Below are 15563 nucleotides of genomic sequence, written 5' to 3' on the forward strand. Positions count from 1 at the left end.
CTACACAGAATTAGTATAACTTCATTTGAAATTAGTATTACTAATTAGCTATCTACTGAGACTACAAATGTAGTTTGGGGTTTTGTTTTTGTTTTTGTTTTATTTGATCAGTTGTTTTTAGGTTTCTCTGTGTAGTCTTGGATTTTCTGGAAACTCACTATGTAGACCAGGCTGGCTTCAAATTCAAAAGATCAGCCTGTGACTGCCTCCCAAGTGCTGGAACTAAAGGCATGTACCACGACAGCCTGGCCTTTCTAAAAAACAAAAATTTAAATTCTTCTTGATTCTTCAGAGTGTTAACATGTATACACAAATATATCCACCACCATTTCTCCCCTCCAAGTCCTTTTATATGCCCCCAACACATACTCCTCAACTCTTTGACTCTTTAAAAATAGCCTACTAAATCCAATTTGTTGTTGCATGGATTTGTGACTGCCCATGAGAAACCTACCAGTTGGGAACAACATGATAAAAGATAATGATTCTCCCTCTCAGAGAAGCTACAACTGCCAAAGACTCCTTAAGATGGGATAGGCCCTGAAGAGCATATCTATGCCAGAAATTTGGCTGGCAAGTTTTATTTTAGTAACCACAGTTGTTTCCTTTACCTTTTCTGGACTGAACCCAGAACTTTGTAGCTATTAAACAAATATTCTAACACTGCACTAAAGTACTCTACCATTGAACTGTATCCCCAGCTCTCTTCTCTTTCTGACTCTAGTTTTGAGTTAAGGTCTCATTTTGTTGTTCAGGCTGACCTAAAATTTACTCTGTAGCCTAGACAGGCCTTGAACCTGTGATCTTACTGTTTCAGCCTCATTGAATAACTAAAATTATAGGCCTCTGCTACCAGGTCTAATTTGTAATTGCCTTCAATACCTTCCAAATTGCTATATCATAACTATTTTAATGTTTGTAATTTCTTAACCAAAGCTAAATTACTTAATGCCCTATGATTTCAGGTCCTTATTTAACAAACAAGTAGGTGGGAGAGATAGCCTGATTTTATCCAATTTTGCATCTATTTATGTAGGTACACATGTGCCACAGCAAGAGTGCAGGGGTCAGAAAACAACTTTCACAAGTTGGCTCTCTCCTTCCACAATGTGGGTGCTATATTGAACATCAGGCTTAGTGGCAGGGGTCCTTACCTAATGAGCTATTATTTCCCAAAACCCTTCTAGTTTTAATACACTAAAAATTTTAAAGCTAAGCATGGTAGTACATGCTTAAAATCACACTGCTAGGGAGATAATGTCAAAGGGGTACTTTTTTTCCTTTTCTTTTCAAAGCTTTACTTATCCTTAGGTTTGACCTTTAATTTGAACCCAAATATTTTGATCTAAAACAAAATGATATGGGCTGGAATGATATGGCTCAGCAGTTAAGAACACTGACAGCTCTTTCCAGAAGTCCTGAGTTCAATTCCCAACAACCACATGGTGGCTCACAACCATCTGTAATGGGATCTGATGCCCTCTTCTGGTGTGTCTGAAGACAGAAACAGTGCACTCATACACATAAAATAAATAAGTCTTTAAAAATAAATAAATAAAAATAAAAAGTAAAAGCACACATTTATAAAAAGCCACATGGTGGCTCACAACCATCTGTAATGAAATCTGACACCCTCTTCTGGAGTGTCTGAAGACAGCAACAGTGTACTTATATATAATAAATAAATAAATCTTAAATAAATAGATAATTAAATAAAACAAATGTAATTGAAGAATTGAATTCCTGGATCAGTAATAGATCCTTGGTACAAAAATTCCTATAAATCAGTTTCATCTAAATTATTGAGTATGACTGCCCAGTAGGAGGAGAGGCATATTTTGACAAGTTTACCAAACAAACAAACAAACAAACAATGAAGGTAAGTTTGTCTGGCATGGTCCTGTAATACCAATACTCCAAAAGCTACAGCAGAAGAATCATGGATTCAAGGCCAGCTTGGAGTACACAATGAGTCTTCACAATATAGGGTAAGGGAAAAAAAAAGCCATCTCAAAAAACAAAATAAACCTACTAAAAGTAATTTTGTTTGTTTTTTTGTTTTTTGAGACAGGGTTTCTCTGTATAGCCCTGGCTGTCCTGGAACTCACTCTGTAGACCAGGCTGGCCTAGAACTCAGAAATCCACCTGCCTCTGCTTCCCAAGTGCTGGGATTAAAGGCGTGTGCCACCACACCCGGCTAAAAGTAATTTTTAAAAAATACCTGTCACGGCCAGGCAGTGGTGGCACACGCCTTTAATTCCAGCACTTGGGAGGCAGAGGCAGGCGGATTTCTGAGTTCGAGGCCAGCCTGGTCTACAGAGTGAGTTCCAGGACAGCCAGGCTATACAGAGAAACCCTGTTTTGAAAAAAACCAAAATATTAAATAAATAAATAAATAAATAAATAAATATTTGTCACATTTCCAACTCTTATCAGTTATAAAATTAACAAGGGGTAATTTTTTTTTTGGTTATTTTACTTCATTAATGTGCTTAGAAGTTCCATTTTAAGTGTTGAACTCAAGGAATTATGTTCAAGAACTTGCCAGTTTCATGTTTGCTTCCACATGCTGAGTTAACGTTCTTTCACATTTTTAAAATAAAAACAAAACGAACACTCATTTCCAATGGTGAAAATAAATTTCAAGCATATAGAGAAGTGGAAGAGAAAGCTTAATCGACTATCTTTAAGTGAACAATCATATGCTGATAATTGTTGAAGCTGGGTAATTGCTCACCTTCACTAGATATTTAGAAGCAAACTCCATTTTTTTTTTTTTCTGAGACAGGGTTTCTCTGTATAATCCTGGCTGTCCTAGAACTCACTTTGTAGACCAGGCTGGCCTCCAACTCAGAAATCCGCCTGCCTCTGCCTCCCGAGTGTCGGGATTAAAGGCATGCACCACCACATAGAAGCAAATTCCAAACATTATTCCTTTCACATTTCAAATGACCTTGGGACATTTGGAAACCAAGCTGTTTATTAATTCTTGGGTAAATCAAGTTCTGAGATTATTTCAGTTACTTTCCAATCCTATTTCAGTTTGGTCCATTTTCTTGACAAGAAATCAGTAGTGGCACTTTCATCTATGATGTAGCTGAAATTCTGCTTCCACCACAAATACATGCTCATTTCTGGATGTGAACAAGTGCTAACAAACCAATATTTATATAGATGCTTTATAATAACATTTATTTATCGCTATAATATATATTATATTATATTATATTATATTATATTATTTATATAAATATAAATTTATATAATAAATATAATAACATTTATTTATTGCTATAATTCAAGCAATTAGTAGTCCAAACTAATCTAGCATATACCTGCACTTTATTTATAACCTGAAAATTTCCCTGAGATTAAAAAAAAAAAGGAAGGAAGGAAGAAAGCACTGTAATCCCTCGGACTCTTGGGAAGTTTCATTTAAAAATCTTTTATATCCCTGGCATAGTGGCATTAACTTATAATTCTAATACTCTGGAGGCTGAGGCAGAGGGATCAACAAATTCAGGACAGTCTGGGCTATACTTTGGGACACTCACAAAAAGTCTTTTATAAGATATTACAACAATGATGGTATTATCACAACTTTCAAAGCACTTATACAATTTTGCATGGACTTTTACTATTCACTATGGACTGAATAGGATGAAGACAGACTAATGAACAGTGTCAGATCACAGCTAGCCATAAGGCTTAAGCACCTGTAGGTGGTTATATTGGTAGGTATATACTGTACCTTCCTACTCTGAAAGCACTTAAAGGGAAAGAGAGTTGGGAATCAGGGACTGGGTGGTTGTTTTGATGGTGGTGCAAGACTTTAATCCCAGCACTTGGGAGGCAGAGGCAGGTGAATTTCTGAGTTCGAGGCCAGCCTGGTCTACAGAATGAGTTCCAGGACAGCCAGGGCTATACAAAATCCTGTCTCGAAAAAACCAAAACAAAACAAAACAAAAAAGACAGTGTCTCACTACCCAGGCCAGACTGGCCTTGAACTTGAGGCTCTCCTGCCTCGACCAATAGAGTAAGTAGTTGGGATTTCCAGGCATGCCTTTATTAGCTACTATGCTATGATATTCTGCTATCAAGAAAGTTGTTCCTTAAAAGTACAGGGTCTTGTCTAACAATCAGATTTTAGAGATGGAAACACACAAGGCAGTTCATTATTGCAGAGGCTTAGAAGAGAATGAAGTGTACAGGAAAAAAAGGTTTGATATTTACTTAAAGCAAAAGAAAAAAAAAAAATTCCCAAAGGCTGAGGATATATTTAGCTCAGTGGGAAAGCACTTGTCCAGGCCCCACTTCTTCGATCCCCAACACGAAGGGAAACCCTTTTCCAATAATTCCATGTCTCCTGCCTGACATTAAACACACAAGTTTGTACTTAAATGACTCTTTTTACCCCTGGCTGATAACAATCCTTCTTGACACCAATAGTTCCTATCTTTTCCAAACACCTAACTAACTACAAGCTCCACAATCTCCCAATTTCAACCTCTTTGGACACTAGTCTTCCCGCCCTCTCAGAGTCAGAGAATTACAAGTAAAGAGTGAACTCGACAAACTGGCTTAACAGAGCCAAATTTGGGATCCAAACGACCGAATAAGAAAAAAGGGGGTGGGGCATTACCTGCAATTCACACCAGGCGACTTCCACAGTGGTTTCGGTGTCCAGACCTTTGTAGACTGTCTTAAAGGAGCCTCTGCCGATTTCGATGTCAAATTTGAGAAAGCGACCGTCATTGGACATTCCCACTGCCTTGGTCTCCAGCTCTTCGATATCATCCTGTTGCTGGCTCCTATCCTCCTGCGCCTCTTTGGCGCTGGCGCCACCACTGCCACTTCCACTTCTGGACGGCGGTGGCTCCTCTTTGCTCCCCACGAGGCTGGGCTGGGACACCGGGCGGTCTTTGCTGGTACTGCTGGGGACGGTCGTGGTGGCCGAGCCTACAACGGCTTGTTCCCCAGGGGAGGCAGCAGCCGAGGGTTGCTGAGACACCTGGGAAGCAACGGTGGCGGTCAAAGTTTCCTCTCTGTGAGGTTCGGGTGGAGCACTCTGGGGCACCACTGCAGGTACACTAGGTTGCGGGATAGAGAGAGGGAGGCCCGGCAGCTCCAACGCGGTGGCATTGGAGTCGCAGATGACGCTTCGGCGGAAGAATCGGTGCTCCGTGGGGGTGGTGGTGGCGGCCGCCCCACGACTGTCCTTGTCCATAGTGTGCCGGCGGCGCCGATATTCCTCCGTCCTGCCAACTCCCGAGTCGGCGACCGTAGCCCCCAGTTTCTCGCCCACGGAAGAATCGGAGCTTGAGCCATTCTTGGGGACGGGCGCCGGAGGCGTAAGGAAGCCCGGAGTGCCGCTTTGCTTCTCGGCGGCACCGTCAGACATGGTCGGTCCGATGGAGTGAAGAATGCGGGCTCGGATTTATGAATGAAAAGGGAAAAGGGTGACCCGGAGAAGCCACCAAGAAGTGCTGGGCAGCGCTCCTACGGCGGGCTCCGAACCACCGGACGACTCCCACTCAGCACTGACAAGGCGCCCCGAGGGCGACGCGGGACACTGAGTCCGGCTGCTGCGGCGGCTGCTGCTGCTGGCACCGAAGCTGCTGCGGCTCACGGGGCGGGCTCGTCGGCGGGCTAGGAGGGAGCGGAGCCACGGGGGTTAGCGCCGCACAGTCCGCATCCATCCTGCAGCGAGCGGAGGCCGGTAGGGCTGGGGCAGCAGAAGCGCCGCAGTCATGAGGAGCAGGGCGCGGAATTGGCTCCTGGGCGAGAGGATGCGACCCAAGTGAAGACGGCTAAGCTCCCTCCGCTGCCGCTGCCGCCGTCGCCGCCCGCCCGCCGAGCACGGCGGGATAGGCCCTGAGGGCGGAGGCACAGCGCGCGAGGGACGAGCCCCGACGCCGGGCGGTGGCAGCCCGGGGCACAGGAGTGGGAGGGGCCGCGCAGGGGAAGGAGGGCCGCGGCCCGGGTTCCCGGTCGCTCGCTCGCTCGCTCGCTCGCTCGGCCGCCGCCTCAGGCAGCACGCGCCCCGGAGAGGGGACCAGTCTCAGAGGGCGCCCATCACTAGATGCTGAGGGCCGAAGCCTCGAAGCCTCGAAGCCTGAGGAGCGGCCCCCCCCGTCCCCGAGGCCTCCCCGCCCGCCCCGGGCCTGGCGAACCTCTTCCCCTCTCTGGCCGGCGCCGGGGGCAGAGGAGGGAGGGAACTGTGGGGAGGGGAGGGCCGCTCACCGCGGGGCCCGGGCTCCGCTACTTCTCTGGCCAGGAGGAGAGGAGACCGAAAGAACTGGGAGGAGGGGGAGAGGGAGAGAAAAAGAGCAGTCACCCCACTAGGCGCCTTCTGTCAGCGAAGAAGGGAGTACGGAATAGCCGAGCAGAAGGAGCGCGTCCGCCCGGGAAAACTCTCCGCTTTAAATGGCGCCGATGTCTGAAGCCTCCACACAGCCCGCTTGGACCCCGCCCCCCGCCGCCCGGGGCGGCCCCGCCCACATCGCGCTCGGGGGGCTCTCGCGCAGGCGTGCCGAGCTCGAGGCACGATGGGATTTGTAGTTTCGCGGTGAAAACCGTGAAAGGAACCCGGGAGGAACGCGCCTACTACTTCCGTGATGCCCTGCGATTGCTCTAGCCTGGTGCCTCCTGGGAATTGTAGTTCCTTTTTTTGAAAACCGCCCCATCTGAAAGCCTGATGGGAGCGTCATCGTGGGTCGCTCAATTCCGTTCCAAACTCAGTGCTCGCTATCAAAATCATTATTTAGGAATCAATTGCAAAAGAAGAGAAGAAAGGAGAAGAAAAGAAAGGAGAGAATGAGAGACTTCCGTCATGTTCTGCTTAGATAGCTCGTAGAGCTGCCATGCAATGAAAAATGATGTTGTTCGTCTTTAATGGAGAGCCTCCTTAGTGTTGTGACTAGGGGTGTGGGAGTGGAGAAGGAGGTAAAGCTGAATAACCTGAGCCTGAATTCGAAGACTCCCAGAAAACTTTGTGAAGAGTGCACATACCATCACTGTTGATTAGATGGGTGAGGGTAAACAAAATATATTCCATCCTTCTCTTCTTCACAACAACTAAAGCCGCATGCTCATCTCCAGTTTCCAAACAAGTACTTTGGCTGCAAAGATGGGCTGCCTACTAAATAAAACCCAGGATCAGAGCGAACCTCTTTGCTTTGCCGGAAACTTAACGGGAACGGGAGGTGTAGGGGGCGGGGAGAGGCGGGTGACAAGCATGGGAGGAGGTCGAGTTCGAAGATATTCTACATCTTTAATCTTTGATTACAAACTTGAGAGGACATAGTTGACTTTTGCCTCTATATTTGAGTAAAAATTATTTTCCTTTTGTTTTCTTATACCCTGCCTCGGTGGCTCAGTAAAACATCCCCTTTCTGTACTACACTTGCATATGTACACATATGTAATTTATACCAAGGCGCGGATCTCCGGAAACCTAGATCCGTGCAGTTTACAGTAATGGAATTCTTCTCTTCAAAATATCTTTAGTGCTTCCTGGACCACCTTTGCTACTACGTAAGATTATAGTTGTGATGAGCACCAGGGGGCACCAGACAGAGTAGGAAACCAAATTTATGAGCCAGATGGCAGTTACAAGTCTTAACCCAACCGGTGAGAGCGGGAAGCGCTTAAACGTACGCAACCGCACCCGAGCGTGAATACGCTGCAGTCGCAGCCCAGGACTGGAGCGAGCTCTGAAGCGCGTTTTCCTTGTCCAAGACTATATGAGAGGATCTCTGAGTGATTTGGAAGCGGCTAAACGGAAGATTCCTTGACTCAGTGTATCTAGATAAACTTCGCATAGAGAAGTCTTGCTATACAATTAATATTAACTTATCAGAAACGTTTAAAAAGAAGTCAGCACGTTTCCTTTTTTTTTTTCTTGCCGAAATCTACCATGTAAGTTTTAGTGTTTGTTTGAACCCTATGGCTGTTAGATTTAATAAAGAAGGCAGGTTGTGAACAGTTTGAAATACAAGTGCAGAAGGGGCAGGAAGAATACTGAAATATTAGTGCTCTACTGTTTTAGAAAATCATTAGTTCACTTTATTAATGGTAAGTCTGTTTTAGTACATTTAATTAGTGGTTTATCTCCAGTGATAAATCTAATGTCAGCAAATGAAGAAGTAACTATGAAGTGCATTTTTCTTGTACTTCTTAAGACTGTTGATTATAATTTTCTCAAAGTTGCTTTACCAGAGAAAACTTTGTTTATAACACAAAGAAACTTAATTATACAGTGGTGGGTTTTTAAAAGACCAGTAAATCACAGTTTTTTTTTTATTTATTGTATGTTTGTTTCTATAAAAAGAAATTAGGATATTTCTGTCCAGGTGGTTCTGAAACAATTTTATCGTTGTTGCTTATTCTTATTTACTAAACCCTGCAACTTTGGTCACATGACAATGGGCACAACTTCCTTAATATATATAATATAGCCATGACCTGTCAACACATCATTTCAAGCAAGAATACCTAGTCATTATAAATAACCTACTAATCATTGACTTTAAAAACCACACTTATCCACATGACAACTTTTCCTACTTAGCTTTACTAGGAAAACAGATACAATGGTGAGTATCGTCGCTGTGTGGGACGGTTAGACTTAAAGGTTGAACTATAGTATGGAGATTTACTACGCTCACATGTTCATCTCTCTTTATAATGATTAAATCCGTACTAAGTTCCCTGTTATTCTTGACTATAATTCCAGATCATACTTTCCCTTTCTCTGGAGTTTGTTTTCAAGTTCTCTCCCGTCCACACAAACCAGCAAGAGACTAAATAGAAGTGTGTGGAACGGACAGCCAGGGTTATACAGAGAAACCCTGTCTTAAAAAAGCCAAGAAAGAAAGAAAGAAAGAAAGAAAGAAAGAAAGAAAGAAAGAAAGGAAGAAAGAAGTGTGTGGAAGAGCTTAGTATACACAAATGCACTCAGAATGAACATCTGAAGCACTGGCATTTGGGTGACCAAGAATGCAAATCTGTTTTTCTTCTTCAGTGTGTTGATTCATGCTTCTCTCTTCCCATTGATAACTTACAGGCAATAAAAGTCGGCAACAGCTTTAAGGTAGACAGTGGCTGAAATGAACTGAACACATACTTGATCTAGAGTATGGTACAGTTCCCGGTAGCTTCCTGGATGTGGCTTATGGAGGGCCTCTTTCCCTTTTTTTTTTTTTTTTTCTTTTTTCTTTTTTTTCCCTCCTTTTCCATGTTCCTTTGACTTGCGTGTGAATGAGTTTTGTTTCATTCCTGTCATTCCCAACTGTGCTTGGCCTTCTTTTAAGCTCTCGCTTGTGTTTACTGTTTTACAAAAGCTCACTATGTACAGGTTGAATGCTGGATAGTATGGATCTCAACTTCAAGTATGAATGTCAGTCAAGAAACCCCTCTGACTTCTTTATCTAGAAATAATCTCCTCTTCCCTCAAATTTCATTATCCCTTATTTTCACCTCTGTGTCATAGATCACCTTCTAAAATGATTTGGTTTTATTTATGATTCCTTGACTCAGTGTATCTAGATAAACTTCACATAGAGAAGTCTTGCTATACAATTAATATTAACTTGTCAGAAACGTTTAAAAAGAGGTCAGCACGTTTCCTTTTTTTTTTTTCAGTCTTCACTCACTTTGTTCTGTAAAATAATGTCTACCATTGATCAGACAGTTACTTATATGTCAAGATCTTTACACAAACAGGCCTATCTGAACTTCGTAACTACTTCACAGGAAGTAAGCTTTTTAATCTTCACTTTATAAGCAAAACCCTAAGGAGTAAACAGATTAATGTGGAGAGATGGCTCAGAGGTTAAGAGCATTGATTGCTCTTCCAATGGACCCTAGTTTGATTCCCAGCACTCGCATGGTGGCTCACAACTGTCTGTAACTCCAGCTCCAGGGCCCCCAATGCCCTCTTCTGACATCTATGAGCACCGAAGACCCTCTTTAATTAATTAGTGGATCAATTAATCAATGAAACAACAAGGCTGTTGAGTAGTTGTTCATAGACCATGCCAATTTCAGAAGCTTTTTCTGACCCACACATCGCATTAGGATAGCTAAGACTGTAGAGCATTTAGGAAGAAAACCAAGCTGATCATTACTAAAACAAAACTCTACCAATACTAACACTGGCAACATTAGGATTATCCAAAGCCACTGCTTCACATGCCCAAGTACACTAAGCTGATTTAACTTCTGTAGAAGAGGAGGTTACACTTCTCAGAGAACTAAATTATGGATTGGGAATGCAGCTCAGTGGCCGAACGCATGCTGCCGTGCGTATGGCCTTCTTGTGTCAGATCCCTAGTACGGCAAACACACACACATGCAGATTAAATAAACAAATTAAATAACTCTTTGATTGACCTCTGGTGTTCTGTGTGTTCAGAAAGAGAAAAAAAAAAGCAGGTGTAATATACCTTTGGTTATTGTGAAATTTAAGAAGCTAATGTGATATACAGGATGGTGCATGGTCTACAGAGGAACCTCCACCCGACTAGGAGTGGGAATTTCCCTTTTTGCAACTAAGCTGAGTTAACAGACAAAGCCATGAGGAGAGATGAATGAATGACAGCTGAGAGATATTAGTCAAATTCCACAGGGTTAAGTTATTATGAATCAGAGGTGTCAAGTCCACTCCCAAGGCTCCTAAGAGCAGCTTCTAGTCTTGCAGGAGTATCTAGTTAGGAGGACAAATGAGAAGCAGCTTAGAGGAAGGAGGAAAGGGGAAGTGGTTACTCCTTGCAGAGGGTGAAATTGGTCCATAGGACCCCTTCACCCCTTCTCTGTAATGGTGATTACTTTGTTTGTCAGGCTTGGGTCAGCTCAAGGGCATTTAAAAATCTGCAGATCTCCCTGGGTCTGCATTTCACAGAGGAAAAGGAAGATGAACTACAGGCACCTGCCAGTCTGCTCATCTGACTTAATGCAAGCAATGAGGGAGATTTCCATTCTCATTCCCAAAAACCACTCATTCTTCTGCCTCTGTAATGTTTGCACATCTCTCTGAAAAGGGGGCAAACAAGCCCTCATTTCTCCTAAGCAGTAGAAAAAAAAACCCAGCCTTGACAAACCTTGAAATTTGTCCTAAGAATCTGAATGGTTACTTAAGAGATGTTTCAACAACGTACATCTTAGGTAAGCTTCCCCAGAAAGAGCCCTGTAAGTTGATGTACGTGCAAGGCTGATTGGTTCCTGGGTTTTCGTTTGGTTTGGTTTGGTTTGATTTTGAGAATTGTTTGTTTGTGTTTGTTTTTTCAGATAGGGTCTCTCTATTATGTAGCACTGGCTGTCCTAGAACTGGCTCTGTAGGCAAGGCTGGCATTGAACTCACAGAGATCTACCTGCCTCTACCTCAAAAATATTGAGATTAAAGCCAAGTGGCTAGGTCCTAGGGTTTTAACGGGAGTTCAGAATGATTACTACCACCATGGGGAAGATGGGAGGCAGAACTAACGAAGGGATGTAGTCACCTGCCATGCTGTTGTAATAGAAGCATGTGCTGAACTTCTGAAACGAATGCAAAGTTACCCTGAAAGAGGCCAAGCATCCATCTTTTTTGTTTGTTTTGTTTTGTTTTGTTTTGTTTGAGACAGGGTTTCTCTGTGTAGTCCTGGCTGTCCTGGAACTCACTCTGTAGCCCAGGCTGGCCTCGAACTCAGAAATCCACCTGCCTCTGCCTCCCAAGTGCTGGAATTAAAGGCATGCACCACCACTGCCCAGCTCCAGGTATCCATGTTTATATCCTGGACTGCTTGGATGCTGGCTGCCTCCAGAGATGGGTATGATCTCTTGACTCCCCTGCTATTCACTCCTGGAGAAAAACTCAAAGCCAGGCAGCATTACAGCTTCAAGAATTCCTCAGTACAAAATGCTGTTCAGCTATTAGTCATGGTCTAAGCTCAAAAATCATGGGAAATTTTTGGTTTGTTGATTTCTAGAAAGCAATACTGGGAAAGAGAGAGAGGCTGCCATCTAGGAGTAGAGATGAAGAAAAGGGTGGATAAGTTTTAATCAGCAATTTCATTGCAGTAGTGTGGGCAGAACAAGGGCTAGATGACCCTCAAGGGAGGACAGTTTGAGTAGTTGGTGGTGGAAAAATCAGTTCTCTGCAGACAGCAGGGAAATTTTTCTTGGATTCCACAAGTACAAATACTACCCATCTTGATTTAATTCCACAAGGGTCTAAAGCATTTGCAGTTTGTCAAGTCCTTGAAAGGAAAGCTGAGAAGACTTTCTGAGACCTTAACAAAACAAAACTCCCAAACAACCCTTGCCCACCAGTGAGTCCCTCTATGGCTAACTGCACATATGTGTATGTGAGTATATATGTGTATATATATATATATATATGTATATATATATATATATATATATATATATATGTATGTATACATCACTTAGAATTTGTTATATAGCTAAACCCTTTTTTACTTTGCTCCTTTTTCAGAAGGAAGGAGCTTAGTAGTGGAGCATATGATAGCTTCTTTCGGGCTCTAGATCCAATCCGCAGCACCAGCTATTAAATAATTAATTAGACAAAGCAACATGAAATAAAGTAAAATTAAGTATCTGATTTCTTCCTCGGGTTTTGATCTCCTGGAGTGGAAGCTCTCAAGGCTTACTCTTTCTCACTTTCCCCACAGCTAGGAATGGTATTCAAACATTAACACTCAGGCCAACAAGGCACCAACTAAAGTGGGCACAGGTCCTGGGAATCACAAATGAGTATCTCTTTGTTTGTATGGACAAGGCATCCAGGAAACAATTGTTAATATGAATTACATTAGTTTAGTAGTCCTGGAGTGGTCTTCCTTTCAGAAGTCAAATGATTCCAAAAACAAAATCATTATCACTTTTCCTCATTGATTGAGATTTTACAGGCATCTATAACTTTGAGAAGCTTTGCAAGAAATAAGACAATCCGTACCTTTATTATCAATATGGTAGCTCTTGTCACATAGCAGATAAAATATAGGATGCCCAGCTCAATATGAATTAAAAATAAAAAGAACAATCTTCGGTAGGAATGTAGTGCATGAAATACTTGCTTTTTTGTAGTGCATTTTTCCTAGGCTGGCCTGGAATTTACTATGTCATCCTGGTTGGCCTCTAGTTTACAACAATTGTCCTCAGTCTACCAAGTATTGTCATGACAATTGTGGGCTACCATGCTGGACTTAGAAAGGCAGTTTTAAAGGTCCTTCGTGAGAATTAAGTGTGCTATTATTTACCTTACTATTGTTCAATGATTTTCTTAAATTAATCATCAGAAACTCCTCTCAACTAGAATAACCTGGCTACAAACCAAGTCCCTGGCAAACAGCACACGTCCTGTCTTGTAATTAGCCTTCTGGGAGAAAGCATGTTTTGAACTGCTGCCGGTAGCCCTGGGAGCCATGCACAAAGCTGAAGTGAATTAATCTGGAAAAGATTCCCATGGCAAAGGCTGGTTTTTACGTATGGCTTAAAGACTCTGGAACTGTGTAAAATGACAGGTATGGTCAGCTGACAAGCCTGCAAGGCCTATACCATCCCTATAGGTAGGACTCAGGCAGCAAGTGATGGACTGACTTGGTGCAATGGTATTAAACTTCATGCCGGGCTGGAGAAGGAGCTGAGAGGTTGAGAGCAATGATCTTCCAAAGAACCTTGGTTGATTCCCAGCATCCATATGGCTGCTCATAATCATCTGTATCTGACCCCCTCTTCTGGCCTTCACGACCAACAGGCATTCATGTGGTACACAGACATACACACAGGCAGGCAAAATATCCAAACACAAATACTCTTTCTGCTTGTTTTTTGTTGTTGTTGTTTGTATTTTTGTTTGTTTGGTTTTCAAGATAGGGCTTTTCTTTCTTTTTTTTTTTAAAGAATCATTTATTTCATGTATGTGAGTACACTGTAGCTGTCTTCAGACACACTAGAAGAAGGCATCAGATCTCATTATGCATGGTTGTGAGCCACCATTGCTTGCTGGGATTTGAACTCAGGACCTCTGGACGAGCAGTCAGTGTTCTTAACCACTGAACCATCTCTCCAGCCTGAGATAGGGTTTTTCTGTGTAGCCCTGGCTGTTCTGGAACTTACTCTGTAGACCAGTCTGGCCTTGAACACAGAGATCTGCCTGCCTCTAACTCCCAAGCACTGGGATTAAAGGTGTGTACTACCACTGCTGCATCAAAATGGTTTTTTGTTATTATTATTGTTGTTGTTTTTAATTTTAAAGTTATCTCAGAAAAGGATCAAAAAAGATAGATGGCTTAAATTTTAAAATATTTTTTGACACACAAAATAGTTGGCACCCAGCTAAAACCCATTATACAGATGCCTGTGACAAAGCGTTTGACTTCAGGACTAGTAAGAGAACTATCAATGAAAGTGACGGTGAAATAGTGATTTTCACTGGTGGGAAAAATAGCTGTAGCCAGTGTGAGAATCTCTGAGGAGAAAGTGGAGTCTGTTGGTGGAAAAGCCAAGTGAGAAATTCTAAGAAGTCAGTTCAAGAAAAATAATACCAAATCCCCAAACTGCATACACATGGCATTACAGGAGACAAACTGCATACACATGGCATTACAGGAGACAAACTGCATACACATGGCATTACAGGAGACAAACTGCATACACCTGGCATTACAGGAGACAAACCGCATACACATGGCATTACAGGAGACATGGAGTTCTTGCTTGTTCTGGACCATCCTTGTGATATACCCTCAGAATGACAGACTCTGTGTTGAAAGGGCCCTTCTTTCATCTTACTGTCCAGCCTGGAGGTTACCCTCTGTGTTAGTGGCCTATGCTTCTACCTAAACATTTATTATTATTATTATTATTATTATTATTATCACCACTACTACTACTACTATTACATTTATTATTACATTAATTTATTTTGTGTGTAACCCCGCGGTCCTCCCAGCATAGGCACGAGTGTGGGAGCAACCGCTCCCCTATGTGAGGCTGGGGGAATGGAACTCAGGTCATCTGGCTTAGTGACTAATGACTTTACCCACTGAGCTAGCTAGTGAACCCCAAACATTTTTACTTTTTTTTTTTTTTTTTTTTTTGTAAAGAGGAGATCACAGGCTCACACAATACTCATTACAACTTAGAGCAACTTTAATCATTAGCCAGATTTTACTAACATTAAACTGAAATCCATCTCTGTGTGACTTCTGCTCTTCAGCCCTTTGAAGCCACACCACATAGAATACATCTAACCTAACTTTGGGTACCTGAAGAATGTCTCTTTCCAATAGAAATTTTCTTATCGGTGCTGTGTCCCTGGGTTTCTGGGTTTTGTTTTGTTTTGTTTTGTTGGTTTTTAGAGACAGGGTTTCTCTGTATAGCCCTGGCTGTCCTGGAACTCACTTTGTAGACCAGGCTGGCCTTGAACTCAGAAATCTGCCTGCCTCTACCTCCCAAACGCTGGGATTAAAGGCGTGCGCCACCACTGCCCAGCTGTGTCCTGGGTTTCTGAACTTTCATAGGATATGACTCCTTTCGTTCTCCAGGGGAAAACTTGC

The 15563-nt window shown here is 42.8% G+C and overlaps 1 protein-coding gene and 1 non-coding gene across 23 annotated transcripts in view; both read right to left on the minus strand.

Moving 5' to 3' along the window:
* Wnk1 (WNK lysine deficient protein kinase 1) overlaps positions 1–6464 on the minus strand; it is a 114727-nt gene extending 108263 nt beyond the window's left edge. For 16 of the 22 annotated variants that reach the window (XM_017321556.1, XM_030255355.1, XM_011241320.2 and 13 more), the window contains exons 1-2: positions 6249–6407; positions 4643–6126 (exon numbers count right to left, since the gene is read on the minus strand). In XM_017321556.1, coding sequence (XP_017177045.1) covers positions 4643–5401 — 759 coding nt within the window. In that variant the 5' untranslated portion in view covers positions 5402–6126; positions 6249–6407. Of the gene's footprint in view, positions 1–4642 lie in introns of all 22 variants that reach the window. The other 6 variants (NM_001185020.1, NM_001185021.1, NM_198703.3 and 3 more) reach the window with 2 other exon arrangements.
* Positions 1997–2080, minus strand: Mir706 (microRNA 706). The gene has a single exon (NR_030487.1). It is a non-coding gene; the product is annotated as a microRNA 706 (primary transcript).
* Positions 6465–15563: the final 9099 nt, after the last annotated feature.

Source organism: Mus musculus, chromosome 6 (genome assembly GCF_000001635.26).
Source record: "Mus musculus strain C57BL/6J chromosome 6, GRCm38.p6 C57BL/6J".
Lineage (NCBI taxonomy): Eukaryota > Metazoa > Chordata > Mammalia > Rodentia > Muridae > Mus > Mus musculus.